The sequence below is a fragment of the Hibiscus syriacus genome, unplaced genomic scaffold (genome assembly GCF_006381635.1).
Source record: "Hibiscus syriacus cultivar Baekdansim isolate YM2019G1 unplaced genomic scaffold, ASM638163v2 tig00111504_pilon, whole genome shotgun sequence".
Classification (NCBI taxonomy): domain Eukaryota; kingdom Viridiplantae; phylum Streptophyta; class Magnoliopsida; order Malvales; family Malvaceae; genus Hibiscus; species Hibiscus syriacus.
The window spans coordinates 137,117-151,370 of NW_024063107.1; the positions used below are offsets into that span (position 1 = coordinate 137,117).

Genomic DNA, 14,254 nt, shown 5'->3' on the forward strand with positions numbered 1-14,254 from the left:
CATGGAAGTCTCTGTGTACTTTAAAAGATAATGGTGGTTTGAGATTTAGAGATTTCACAAAAGTTAACATTGTAGTCGTGGGATCGAGTCCTACGGTGGGTAATTCATAATTCTGTCTACCGAAGGTCTTCCACGGAAGCTGCTCTCAACCTGTTTAGAGGCAGCCTACTATCCTATCTCCCCTCACCCCATTACATATGGGAATAGAATCAGCTAATTTTACGGAAGTTAACATTGCTCTATTAGCAAAGCAAGGCTAGAAATTGATGACGGATGTGGGTTCACTGATGAGTCGTTTAGTTCGTGCGAAGTATTATCCAAATACCGATTTCATGCACGCTCGGTTGGGTGCACGTCGTTCCCATATCTGGAGAAGCATTTGGAGTGCTTGAAATGGGGGTTTGTTAGGGGGTTCACTCGAGCACCATCATATCGATTTGAAATGACTATTGGCTACCAATATTTCCACCTATCCGAATCGAAAGTCCCAAGGTTGAAACATTGAACTGGGTTGCCGATTTAATTAATCTGGGTTCCAATACATGGAATGTGAATCTGATTCATGATGTTTTCTCCCCAATAGAAGAAAGCAAAATTCTTTCTGTTCCCCTTCCTCTTGTGGCGATGGAAGACTGTAGGGTGTGGGGAGGTTAAAAAACAGGGCTTTACACGGTGCGTAGTGGTTATCGATTGTTGATGGAAGAAGACACTGATCCCAACCTAAGGAACAATTTTTGCAAGAGACTTTGGGCAAGCAACTGTCAAAGAAAAATCAAGCTTCAAGGCTGGAAATTCATTCACAATTTTGTTCCAACTAGACAAAATCTTCACTATAGGAGAATTTCTTCAATTTCCAGCTGCTTTAAGTGCCCAGACATAGTGGAATCAATTGAACATGTGCTATGGGATTATGGACAGATCAGAGAGATTTGGGCACACTTCAATTTTCGATGGCCCTCTCAAGACTCCATACGAACTATTAAAGAATGGTTGAGTTGGGTTTTTGATAACTATCCTAATCGTAATCATGGTCATTGTCTTACTATAATGTGGGCTATTTGGTACGCTCGCAATCAACATTATCACACCGGAAAAAGCACAACAATTCCTGAATTTACCTCCTTTATCAAGAATCACTGCCAAGAGTATAATAATCTGCAGACAATAGTCAATGCTCCCATTCCTTCGCTGATAGTACGATGGAAGCCCGCTCCAGCCCCTTGGGTGAAGGCCAACTTCAATGCATGTTTCAAGCAAATAAATAATAGTGGATGGCCAGGGGTAATAGTGCGAGATGAAGAGAGGCAAATTCTGGGAGCTTGTCAAAGAAAACTGGAAGGGGTTACCTCTGCTTTTGGTACCGAAACTCAGGCGGCTGTGCATGCAATCCAATTCGTTCTCGATTTGGGTTTCACACATGTCTGTTTCGAAGCTGATTCTTGGGCGGTGATTCTGCGATTATCGTCAAATGTACCTGATTTTTCAGAAATTGGAGTATGGATACTAGATGGGAAAAGACTAACCTCTACTCTTCAAGCTGCTTGATTCCACCATGTTCCACGATCAGCTAATCATGCAGCCCACTCCTTGACGACCCTTCCGATGGCAGCTGCGGAAGATGTGCTCTGGGTAGAAGATGGGGTTTCCTCCCAAGCAGCGGAAGATCGGCGATGGCTAGATCACCGTAGAAGAAGACTTTGGTTGCCTTGAGATGACTGGTGTCAGGATCAATTTCACTTTTGCTTTTTCAGCTTTCCCTGCCTGTTCGTTCGTGGTTTTATTTGCTTTAACAAGGGACGGAAAGGTCGGTTTCACAGAGAGCTTTCCTATTTTATTATGGTTTTTATATGAGTTTTGTTTTTTTAGAAGTCTTTATTGTTTTCTTCTTTCAATGTTTTTTAAGTGCCCCACTTGGCATTAAAGATAAACATGGGTTAGGTTGAGTCAGATTTTGGGTTCACTTGATTTGGTTCGAGAACAAGAAATTATCCACCCGATTTTTGACTTGATTCGATTAAAATAAAATTTCACCTATTTCGAATTTAACATGATATATAACTTAAAAATCTGATTTGATTCGACCTGACTTAAAATAATAAAAATATTATTTTTATTTAATAAAAGTAGTGACTTAATCGAAAAAAATATATAGAGTGATATTATTAGAATTATTCATAAAATATATAAATTAAAATTATTTTTTTAAATCGAATCGGGTATTTTTCACCTTAAACCCGAACCTAATCTGAACATCACATTGAAAAAACCTGATCCAACCCGAGCTTGAATTTTTTTTAAAAAAAACTCAATCCAATCGAATCAGATCGAATCGGATCGAAACCCGTCGAGTTCGGATCTCATGCGCATCCCTACTTGAATTTTTTTTATAAAAAATTTAACTTAATCGAATCAGATCGAAACCCGTCAAGTTCAGATCTAATGTGTATCCCTACTTAACACATTGTTTTATAATTCAATAATAGCTCTCTGCCGACGTTTCATTAAAAAAACAATTACCGATACTTTTATCTAAAAATTAAATGAAAAACTAAATATTATAAAATGAAAAATAATAAAAGAAAACTCGATTTCATAAAAACAAAATATAAACAACTATTCCAATCCTGTTAATAAGAACACACTCATCCCTATTCCCAAACAAAGTAGAAAGCAGGTATTCCCCTTAGCTTAAACTTTAAGCTTTAGCCCAAACCTAAAAAACCCAAATCCTCAGCCGACACCCTCGACTATAAATAGCTATCGCCTCCTCTTTTCAAACCCTCTCTAGCTCTCTTTAGCCAACTTCGCCTCCTGCGTCTCTCTCCATAGTTGTACCTAAGTTTCTCTAGCTTCAATTCCTCGAAGAGAGAGGCAGCAATCATGTTGGTCTATCAAGATCTTATCTCTGGTAATTTTTGGTCGTTTTGTTTTTTCCTTCGATCTCGATTTGCTTTCTATTGATTTGTATATTCTTTTTTGGTTTGGTTTTGTGACTTTTGGGGTTTTATTATATCTTTGTTTAATTCATGTTTTTATTTTATTAGTTTTGTTTCGGTGTAAGATTTAATCCGTCAAAAATTAGAAATCCTATTAAAATTTTAGATTTTAGCTATTGGGTCTGGAAATACTAGCAATCATGATGGTTTAAAGCTAAAAGTTTCACATCTTTAAATTATTTTACTCAGAAATATGTTGTGCAGTCTTGTCAATTAAAATGTGTTGAAGTGTTTTTTAGCTGACGGATCTTTAAGTTTCTTCTTTTTTAAAATCTAAAAAAGATTAATATTTTACTACTATGGTTAGTGTTATTTATTCAGTGTTGTTTTGTTTATGTAAGTGTATTGACTTGATGGATCTTTGACTATTACGCTTAGGGTTATTTAATTTAATGAGATTTCATAGGTGCATGTGTGTTGAACTAACTATCGATGGCTTAGGTAATGAAATTCAAAATCAATAAGTTTAGCTGTTTGGTTTAAAATTTCTAGGAGTCTTGATGCTTGTTAATTCGAAATATACTGATCCTTTCGTTATCATGCTTATAGATATGTTTCAAAATTGTTTATGTTGATTTATTTCAGGTGACGAGCTTCTTTCTGACTCCTTCCCCTACAAGGAACTCGAGAATGGGATGCTTTGGGAAGTTGAGGGAAAGGTTCGCATTTCGGTTTAATTGTTAAGTTCAAAAGTTTTGTATTCTGTAAAATGGAATTTAACTTTGATTTTGATTTTGCTACTTTTTAGTGGGTTGTGCAAGGAGCTGTTAATTTTGACATTGGTGCCAATCCTTCTGCTGAAGGTGCAGATGAGGATGAGGGTGTTGATGATCAAGCTGTGAAGGTTGTCGACATTGTCGACACTTTCAGGCTTCAGGTTAGTCTGTTTTGCTCTGAATTCTATTGTCTTGTATTTGAACCTTTTGAGTTGGAAGCTGAAGATTGTAGTTCGACTCTCGCAGGAGCAACCTCCCTTTGACAAGAAGACGTTTGTCGCAAACATGAAGAAGTTTATCAAGAATTTGACACCCAAATTGGATGAGGAGAAGCAAGAAATCTTTAAGAAGAACATTGAGGGAGCAATCAAGCATTTGCTTCCGAAACTGAAGGACCTTCAATTGTGAGTTATATCTTACCATTCCCATATCGTATTTTACTGAATTATTCTTGGTTTTTAGTAATCAAAACTGGGAAACCTTTTGCAGTTTCGTCGGAGAGAGCATGCACGATGACGGATGTTTGGTGTTTGCTTACTACAAGGACGGTGCTACTGACCCAACATTTTTGTACTTTGCTTATGCATTGAAGGAGGTCAAGTGCTGAGGCTTTGAAGCACCAAGCTTGTTAAAGCTTCATACTTTATCATTGTTTTTTACTCTTATTTTCTATCTTCTGTACTGTTAAGACTATGATTTATGGCTTTTATGTTGTGTTTTTGATTGTTTATGGATGGATTAATAATAACTTGAACCCATGTTTTGTTAGTCTTTAACATAATTGGTATGGTTTTTTGGTCTTCTTTTCTTGGGACAAATTGTCTCATGTTAAAGTTAACTTACAATGACTTTGTTATTAGGGTACTGCGAATTGGATAATTTTAGATATTTAATCTTTTATGGATTGAAATATTACAAATTTATAAAACTCGAATTTAAATTTAAATTTCTCTTAATTCCAAAATTTAAATTTAAGTTTCTCTGAATTTCAAAAACCAAAATTTAAGCAGTTGTATTTGTAAAATATATCTTAACCTATAAAAATTCAAAAGGTTTGAGCAACTGTGTCTAGGATGTGTCTTAACCTACAGAAGTTCAAGTTGTGAGCCCATGTGTCTATTAAGGAGAGTAAGATTCGACTCGATTTTTTTTTCAATTTTGAGTTATTCGAGTCAACTCATATTATAAATTCGTTTTTGAGTTCAAATCGAGTTGAAATTTTAAAATTTTGAGTTACTCCAAAAAGCGAAAATTTGAATAAGTATTTTGATTTATGATTTAGTCCTTGATTACCTTATTCTTTCAATTCCTTTTCATTTTAGGTTCATTTCTTTACAAATTTGAACTACATACTCTTGATCTAGAATATATATGTACTTTCAATTTTTTTGATAATATTCTTTTTATTTTTCAATTTAGTGCCCCAATTTTTCATATTTTCCTTATTTTTTCAATTCATCCATTATTTTAAGTTTTTTTTACCAAATTTGAACCACGTGCTCAAATACAACAATATAATACCTATGTAACTTCAATTCTTATTTTTTTTTACTAAAAGTGTACTCTGTTTTTTATTTAGTCTTTTAACTTTGCATTTTACTCAATTTGATCTTTTGACTACAATTGTTTGTAAATTCTTTCTTCTCATCAATTCCATGACTCCTTTATATTCTCATCAATATTTTACCCTCATAATAATTTCATTAAAATATAATATTATGAATATATTTCATAATTTTAAATTGTATTTGATATATTAAATAACATTATAATGTGAAAAGAATATAATATATATATATATATATCCTATATGGTTCGAGAAAGTAAAAAAATGGAATAAATATTTGCCATAATACTATAAATAATTATAAAAATTAGTATAGAAATTCGAATAACTCAAGTCAAATTTCTTAAATTTGACTTGAAAATTTTTCAAGTTAAGTTCGAGTTATAAAATACGACTCGTCAACTTGAATAACTCGAAATCTTTTACTCGGCTCGATCAAATGCTCACCCCTAGTGTCTATAGGGTGTACGTGTTAACTTATAGAAGTTTAGGATATGAGTATTTGTATGTACATGATGTGTACGCTATTAATAGGCTAAGAAAGTTTTGAATGTATATTACACTTTTATAATCTTTATAATTTCTTTGACTATTAAAACAAAATCACATTATTCTCTTTAGTATATGCAAAATGTCAAACATGTTCCATTTAAGTTATTTCAAAAAAATTGAAACTTTAAGGTAATGTTTCTAAACTTTAGTCAAGTTTCAAAATTGTAGGGGAGATTTCAAAACATTTAGGGTGCGCGTTTGGATGGGGAAAAGAAGATTATTAATGGAAAAGTTTTTTCTAGAATGTGATACCCATGTTTGGATTGCAAAGATTCCCAATAAGGGGTAATAAGTCATTCCTAACAGTGGTATTTTGGGGGCTTTTTACCGGAAATGTCATTCCCCCCAATCCCTTAGGTATTAATCTTTTCCCACGACTTTGGACTAAAATGCCCTTAAAACTATTTTTTTTCAAAAATATCCTTCTCCTAACCGTTGAATAAAAAAAATTCTAGGAAGGGCAAATTGTAAATTTATCCTTAAACTATTTTAGAATTTATCCTTAAATTCTAGGTTATATATAATATAGTATTTAATGAAATTTACTCAGTGATATATTTATATTTTTCTGAAATTCAATAACCTGTTTATAATTCTAATAATAATGAAATTCAATAACCTTTAAAATTTAAATATTGTATCAATTTAATTTTAATATGAAATAATTCGGTAAATCTTTAATATTTAAAATTTTTATCAATTTTTTTCTTATTTTAATTTGAATAATTTAAAAAAATAACCTTAAGTGGTGATACATGTTTTTTTTTTGATAAAATATATATTTTATATCCAAAAGCAAAGAATATTACAATCTCAGGAGTACCTAATCAAACAAGATACTCGTCAACAAAAGAACAAAACAAATGAACTAATCTATACTCATCAAGTTGCCCCTTCCACTTTTCTTAGATCCTAGCTTTTATAACCTCCCTAATAGAATGAACAATAGTACCACCAGATTCATACACATTTCTAAAGCATCTCCTATTCCTTTCCATCCAAACAAAATAAATGAATGCATTCCAAGCAAGGCGAAAAATAGTAGCAGTAATGGATTTACCTCGCGCATGAGAGCAAGCCCAAGCAACCTCCCCATCCCAACGAGAAACACCACTTAACATTTTTCCAAATTTCAACCGAAAAGGGACAACCAAAGAGAAAATGGGAGCGAGTTTCCGTCACATTAGAGCAGAGGGGACAGTGACTAGGATCTTCTTGCATTTCGAATGATACCGAAAAATACCACTTTCTGCAGCCAAATCCAAGAACCTAGACATCACATTCAAGACCAAAACAAAAAGGTATGGAGAGAGGGGGTCCGCCTGTCTCTCACCCCCTAGCGCCCTCAAAAAAATCTAACCAAGGTGCCATTAAAACCCACCGAGAACCGAGGAGAAGTAGGACAGACTGGGATCCACTCAACAAACCTATCAGGCAACTTTATGGCCTTCAAAACAGCAAGCACAAAACCCAAATCAACGCTATCAAATGCCTTTTACAAGTCGACCTTAATAGCACAACGTGGAGACGACTTCCGAGTGTAACCATTCACCAACTCCTGAGCTAGCAAGGTGTTGCCAACATTATTTCTTCCCTTAACAGACGTCGACTGGTTAGGCGCAATCATAGTAGGGAAGAACTCAGATAGCCTATTCACCATAATTCTCGTGATGGTGTGGTACAACACATTGTAACAAGATATCGGCCTAAAATCCTTCATTCGACTCGCATTTATAATTTTAAGGACAAGGACGATAGCTATAGTATTAAAAGCACGCAAGAGCAAGGAAGAGTCGAAAAAAGATCGCACTGCTGCCATAAAATCAATCCGAATAATCCCCCAAACCTTTTTGAAAAAGCAAGGGAAATAACCATCAGGCCCGGGCGCTTTATCGTCGTCCTACTGGAAGATCGCGAGACGAATCTCTTCATTAGAGACCTCCTTAGTTAGCAGTAATGCCACATCCGCCAGCAAAGAGTAATTCATAATATCTCTAAGCAACACCATATCACAATCCATCACAGCCGAGTCTGTCCTCCCAATCATACTTATAAAGAATTCTACTGCCTCCGAAGATATTTCCTCAAAAGATTCAAGCTTACGCCCTGCTTCATCATGGAGAACCCGAATGGTTTCACGCTTCTTCTTCATTGCAACCAATGAGTGAAAGAAATGCGTACCCATATCACCCTCCTGCAGCCAACGTATCTTAGTTCTCTGCCTATAAAAGTTCACTATCTTCTCAAGCTCACCAAGCTCTCGACTAAAAGCCCTCTCTTTAGCAGCATCCTCATCATTTCCCTTCCCCGAAAAGTTAAGGACTTGTTGCTCTTCAAGAAGCTTTTTCTCCTTTGCAACACGCGAAGAAATATCATCATAACACTGTCTGTTCAACCTTTTCAGAACCCTTTCAAGTCTTTTTAATTTCCTGAAAAGAATTAGCATCAGATCACCAACCACGGGCATATCCCAAGACTCCCGAACCAGTTTCAAGAATTCTGGGTGCGCAGTCCAAAAGTTAAAGAACTTGAACGCCTTTGGTTTATTTGCAGGAACAGACCTCTCCATCCACACAAAAGCCGATCAATGGTCAGAAACACTAGGAGCTTGAAACTTCACAAACGATGTCAGAAAAGCATCAACGCAGGATTTACTAGAACTCGATCAAGCTTCCTCGCAATAAAACTAGAATCCTGCTGATTGGACCATGAGAACAAGGGATCGGTAAAGGGGAGGTCCGTCAACTCGAGCTCCTATATGCACTCACTAAACTCATTCATCTCCATCGAAGGCCTCTCAATAAGCCTCGAGCTCTCTGAAAGATGCAACGACACATTGAAATCTCCCCCAATAAATCAAGGGGCAGAACCAACCAACGCCTTCATCTCCTTTAACTAATTCTAGAGAGCTCTCGAAGAAGCCCCCTCATTTGTACCACAAACCGCAGTGAGATAAAATCTCATACCCCGTAAAACACCCTCAAAAGAAATTGACTGATCTCCAACTAAACGAACATTTAAAGAAATTTCACGCCTCCACAAGACCCAAATTCTACCATTATTAGCACACCTATAATTTTCAACAAACATCCAATCATAAAAAATGCTAGAGACAATAGCCAAGGCCTTGTCCTCTTTCACCCTCGTCACCATAAAACATAAAACATCAGCTCGAATACAATTCAATCTGCTTAAGATCGAGCGCCGCTTTACAGGAGCATTAAAGCCCCGCACATTCCAAAAGCAAACTAACATTGGGTATTAATAGATGAGGAACCACCCCCACCCTCAGTATAACGCTTACCCCTCTCAACTTTATCATTCTTGTTTGATTTTAGCTCATTCAACAAATGTGTAACGCCCATAGCAGCAACTCTGGACCTACGTTCAGGAGAAGCTAAATCATTCCCAATAGACATAAAAGGTTCGAACCTATTCTTAGCTTCCACAACATCCCCAACCCCCACGACATAATCAACATTTGAACTAGAGGGCTCCTCCCCCTCACAACTTGAATGTTATCGACCACTTTAGTAGCCTCCTTAACAATCAAACTCCTCACTTCCTCATCCTACTTAGGTAGAACAATACTGAAATTTTCAATTAAAGCCTCAACCAATCCCTTCACAACACAATCATCCTTCGAAAGAGTAATAATATGTTCAACAGCTCCCACATCACCTTTCCACTACTTCCAGACCAATTCATGCTTATTAGAACAATTCTTCACCTCATAAGAAAAGGTTTTACAAGTGCTACAACAATCCGAAAACCAAGGAACATGAACTCTAATAGGAACCACCGGACCGTCACTGAGAGCAACATCAATAAACTTTGGACATTGAAAACTAAAATCAATTTCCACACATACCTTAGCATAGGAAATCCTCTGACGAGCCGCCGTAATACCATCCATATACAAAGGACTGTCGAGCGCATTTGCTAGATAGCTCAAGCCTTTTTACCTAAAGAGCTCCTACAGCATGTTGGATAGTTGAACCCAGACAGGAATTTGCTCCAAATTGAATTCCATCTATAGCAGATTTGGCTCCCATCTTTGGAGCAGCATCGGGACATTATGGACATGCCAAGGTCCATTCTCTAGCACCCAGCCACATGCTGTGTCATTGGCAAACTGAAAAATGAAGAGATTGCTTCCTGCGACCATCACCTCCACCGCTCCCATTTTCTCTCACAAAGATTTCACAGCTTGTTGCAGAACTCCAAAATTAGATGGACGCCCAAGAAATTGAGAAACAAGGGAGTGTTTCCGGGAGGAAATGCCCTCATTTAACTCTTCCGTCGACCGCCTCACTGTCACAGAACCCTCACGAACCTTCTGTTGAAAAAACCTTAGGGAGTGCTCCTGAGAAGCTTAAAAAAAAGCCTTCACCAATCCATCAAAACAGAAACCACACAGAGAACAAAAGCAAGCAAAGAATAATAAGCAAGAAAAGCTCAGTCAACACCCAGAAAAATCACTACTGCCATAGCCAAATATCGTGCGTCGAGAGAATTCTTATCGTGCACCGATGCATGTTCTATTTGTCACCTTATTGAATAAAAGAAACGAAAATATAAAAAAGAGATTTACATGTTCTTATTTGTCGCTAAAATAATTTAAATACTTAAAGTAAAAATATATAATTTAAGAATTTTATTTTTACTTTAAGTCTTAATTAATATGGTAAAGTACACAGATAGTTCTTTAATTATGGGGTGTTATTTTATTGAGTATCTTGATTATTAAAATGTATAATATGATCTCCAGACTATAGGATGTTGCTCTATTAAGACCCTCAACTATTAAAATTTATAAAATGATCATCTGACTATTCATTGTTTTCCAAACTCATCTTTTTTTTGTTGAAATAAATAATGATGATTTGAGTTAGACGCTCACATATTGACTAAGATATAGTAGTTGTTTGAAATTATATGATCATATTATATTATATCTCATTCAACGGGTTAACGTCTAACTCAAACCGTCATCAATTTTTTAACAGAAAATGATGAGTTTAGAACAAAGTGAACAGTCAAGTGACTATTTTGTAACTTTAAATAGTTGGGGAACTCAACAAATCAATGCTCTATAATCAGATACCATTTCGTATCTTTGAATAGTGGATGGACTCAATAAAGTATCACCCTATAGTTGAGGGAACCTTTTTGTACTTTACCCTAATTAACAATATAAACATAAATACATTAATATTTAAAATAAAAAAATATTAATTTAATACTATATTGTTTGAAAAATCCATGCTGCTAATCTGCAGAGACTAACGCTTTAAAGATTCGACCGTTAGTACATAAAGTCCAACGTCCCCCTTTCCCTACTTTCTTCAAAATTTTGAATTTTCGAAACGTTCTTTAACCCTTTCCCCCCTTCTCTCCGAATCAGAAATCAAATTCAATTTCTCCAACCCTTTTTAAAATTCAAATTCTGCCTTAAATTCCTTTCTCATAGCTTTGAATCAATCTGTTTCCAGATGATAGATTTCCTCTCGTTTTCTTCTCAAAAGTAATGGCTTTGCGACCCATAGATAACGCACTGCCCATCTCTCCAGACAATCCCAGGCTCAAGAAACATGCCAAAGTGTCTATTCAAACCCAGAAAAGAGCTCCAGAGGTTGGCCTAAATGACGAGAACAAAGCTCCTTTGCCGCAACCGGTTGATGCTTCTGTCGATTACATGGCTTCCGAGAATCTCGAACCCTTTGAAGACCCAGAATCAAACATCCAAGTAATCCCATTTTTAATTAAAAAAGTAAGCCCTTTTCAAGGTTTCATGATTCTGATCGTTTTTGTTTATTTATTTTGAAATTTTCAGAGCTTGGTTGAAGGGTTAGATTCAAAGGATTGGGTAACGGTTTGCGGGTCATTGAATTTTGTTAGGCGTTTCGCTATATATCACTCCGGTTTACTGCTTCCGGTCCTGTAAGATTCCCTTTATTTTAGTGTATAAAATCCATGTCTGGATATTAAGTCGATAAAGTGTTTGTGAAAATGCCAGAGAGAAGGTGATGCTTGTAATTGTAAAGGCAATGAAGAACCCAAGAAGTGCTCTTTGCAAGACTTCGATTATGGCTGCCTCGGATATCTTCGATGCCTTGGGTGAAAAGCTGCTTGATTCTAGTGCATTCGATCAGTTGGTGGGTAAACCAAATTGACCCCTGATTATCATTTCCCGTCAGGTTTTCGTTTTCATATGTTGGAAATGATTTTAATATTTCGGTGTGGATTTACAGTTATTGCAGTTGTTATTGAAAGCTTCTCAAGACAAGAAGTTCGTGTGCGAAGAAGCCAATAAGTCGCTGACGGCGCTTGTTAACTCCATTGCTCCTTTACCTCTTCTTAATCAGCTTCACGGATTTGTTAACCATGGCAACCTTAGAGTCCGAGCCAAAGCTGCAGTTTCCATTTCCAATTCCGTTTCAAAGATGGTAAAGCTAATGTTGTTTTGCATTTATAAAATGTTTGAACATCGTCTAACTCATCGGATATCGCAGGGGTCCGAAGAAATCGGAGAGTTCGGGTTGGTTTCGTTGCTTCAAATGGCTTCGGACCTGCTGAATGACAGATTACCAGAGGCCAGAGAAGCAGCGAGAAGCATTGTGTTTTCTGTACACAATGCATTCACGGAGAACGAGAAATCGAATCCGAGGGCGGCTTGGCAAAGCTTTTGCGAGACGAATTTGTCAACCATTCAAGCTCAGTCCATGCTCAAAGTTCTTTCTTCTTCTTCCCAGTAGAATAATGCTATGAGATTTGAAATTATGTCATGTAAATGCTGTTGCTTACATGATTTCTGTGTAGGAATGCCGATGTTCTGGTCTGATTTGGCCATATACTCTTGTTTCCTCCACTTTGTTCATATTTTAGTGATGGAATAATACATTTTCAGCTAATTTTACATGTGCAAGAAGAAGCATGCGAGCATTTTAGACGCAGGATCTACATCAGGGATGCACGTATAAATGTCACGTCATGAGCATAGATTGACTGTTAGTTAATTACTACTAATATTTTATATCCAATCAAGATTATTATAAGGGTAAATTACTTGTGTGGTACGTAAACTATTAATTTTGGTATGTTTTATTACCTAAACTTTCAATATTTTTAAAATCATACATAAAGTTTAGTTTTTGTTTTATTTTAGTACTTCTGTTCAAAATTTAATGTTAATTTTCTAAAAATCGAAAGTTAAGGTATTAAAACGGACCTAAGTTGATAGTTTAGGTATTAGATGCGGTAAGTAGGGATGGCAACTCAACCCGAATCCGACGGGTTCCGACCCGATCTGACCCGATCGGGTCGGATTTTTTTTTAAAAATTTCGGGTTCGGGTCGGGTCGGTTTTTTTTAAATGTACTGTTCGGGTCGGATCGGGTCGGGTTTAGGGTGAAAAAAATCCGACCCGACCCGACCTGAAAAATATATATAATTTTATCCTATATATTTAGGGATAATTACAATAATATCCCTCCATATATAATTTTTTCAATTAAGTCACTGTTTTCATTGAATAAAATTTTTTTTTATTATTATTTTGGGTCGGGTCGGGTCGGGTTTCTAAGTCATATATTCGGGTCGGGTCGGGTCGGGTGAAACCTTAATTTCGTCGGGTCGGGTCGGGTCACGGGTGAAAAACCCTTTCTTCTCGGGTCGGGTCGGGTGGCCCAAAAACCCGACCCGACTCGACCCATTGCCATCCCTAGCGGTAAGTTTTTATCGGTGTGGCACTAAAAAGAATAAAAAACTAAACATTAGATATGATTTTGAAAAAAAATTAAAGTTTAAGTACTAAATCGAACCAAAACTGATAGTTTAGGTACTAAATACATAATTTACTCTTATTTTAACTAAAAATTGAAACGTTGAAAATTAAAATACTATTTTAAAGAAAGAATATAAATCAAAGTAACTATTTAGACAAATATTATGGGACTAATTAAGTCGGGTGCAAGTTTTTATTCTCAAAATTAGGTTTTAAGTTAGATAAAACTTCTTTCAGGATATTTGAGTTGGGTTTAGGTTAGTCAATTCTCAACTTGATCTAACCTAATTTATGTCTATCCTGATCGGGGAAGTCTCATGTGCGGCAGCCTAATATACAACTAAGAAAAGGCGCTACCGGAAATGTTATTATTTTTTTAACATTTCCAGTAAAAAATTACCTAAAATATTATTATTTCTACCGGAAATGTTAATAATGAAAAAAAGAAAACAACGACAAATGATTTGATGATGATGTTAATCAAAGAAAAATCGACAATCGATTTGATGATGATGTTAATCGAAGAAAGATTTAAGGATTAAGAATTGTTGATATAGACATATAATGATTTAAAGTTTTTTTTGTTTAAAAATTTTAGAAGTTAAGAGTTTAAAATTATTCACCTAAATGAAACTGTA

General features: G+C 35.8%; 3 protein-coding genes across 3 annotated transcripts; 2 read left to right on the forward strand and 1 right to left on the reverse strand.

Moving 5' to 3' along the window:
* Positions 1-2,782: 2,782 nt before the first annotated feature.
* Positions 2,783-4,488, forward strand: LOC120164028 (translationally-controlled tumor protein homolog). The gene is made up of 5 exons (XM_039173797.1): positions 2,783-2,908; positions 3,582-3,655; positions 3,745-3,873; positions 3,959-4,116; positions 4,202-4,488. Exons 1-5 carry the CDS (start codon positions 2,881-2,883, stop codon positions 4,317-4,319), a joined length of 507 nt encoding a protein of 168 aa, XP_039029728.1. The 5' UTR covers positions 2,783-2,880; the 3' UTR covers positions 4,320-4,488.
* Positions 4,489-7,731: 3,243 nt separating this feature from the next.
* On the reverse strand, positions 7,732-8,400 carry LOC120163993. The gene has a single exon (XM_039173771.1). It carries the CDS (start codon positions 8,398-8,400, stop codon positions 7,732-7,734), a length of 669 nt encoding a protein of 222 aa, XP_039029702.1.
* A 2,808-nt stretch (positions 8,401-11,208) lies between these two features.
* Positions 11,209-12,665, forward strand: LOC120164060 (TOG array regulator of axonemal microtubules protein 1-like). The gene is made up of 5 exons (XM_039173827.1): positions 11,209-11,580; positions 11,668-11,774; positions 11,851-11,989; positions 12,086-12,280; positions 12,347-12,665. Exons 1-5 carry the CDS (start codon positions 11,362-11,364, stop codon positions 12,587-12,589), a joined length of 903 nt encoding a protein of 300 aa, XP_039029758.1. The 5' UTR covers positions 11,209-11,361; the 3' UTR covers positions 12,590-12,665.
* Positions 12,666-14,254: the final 1,589 nt, after the last annotated feature.

What these genes read in the sequence shown, in the direction of transcription:
- LOC120164028 (XM_039173797.1), top strand. Translation starts at nt 2,881, where the DNA reads ATGTTGGTCTATCAAGATCTTATCTCTG. An exon ending in TTTGGGAAGTTGAGGGAAAG is followed by an intron (nt 3,656 to 3,744) that starts GTTCGCATTTCG and finishes GCTACTTTTTAG; the next exon opens with TGGGTTGTGCAAGGAGCTGT. An exon ending in AAACTGAAGGACCTTCAATT is followed by an intron (nt 4,117 to 4,201) that starts GTGAGTTATATC and finishes AACCTTTTGCAG; the next exon opens with TTTCGTCGGAGAGAGCATGC.
- LOC120163993 (XM_039173771.1), bottom strand. Translation starts at nt 8,400, where the DNA reads ATGGAGAGGTCTGTTCCTGCAAATAAACCAAAGGCGTTCAAGTTCTTT.
- LOC120164060 (XM_039173827.1), top strand. Translation starts at nt 11,362, where the DNA reads ATGGCTTTGCGACCCATAGATAACGCACTGCCCATCTCTCCAGACAAT. An exon ending in GGTTTACTGCTTCCGGTCCT is followed by an intron (nt 11,775 to 11,850) that starts GTAAGATTCCCT and finishes TGAAAATGCCAG; the next exon opens with AGAGAAGGTGATGCTTGTAA. An exon ending in CTAGTGCATTCGATCAGTTG is followed by an intron (nt 11,990 to 12,085) that starts GTGGGTAAACCA and finishes GTGGATTTACAG; the next exon opens with TTATTGCAGTTGTTATTGAA.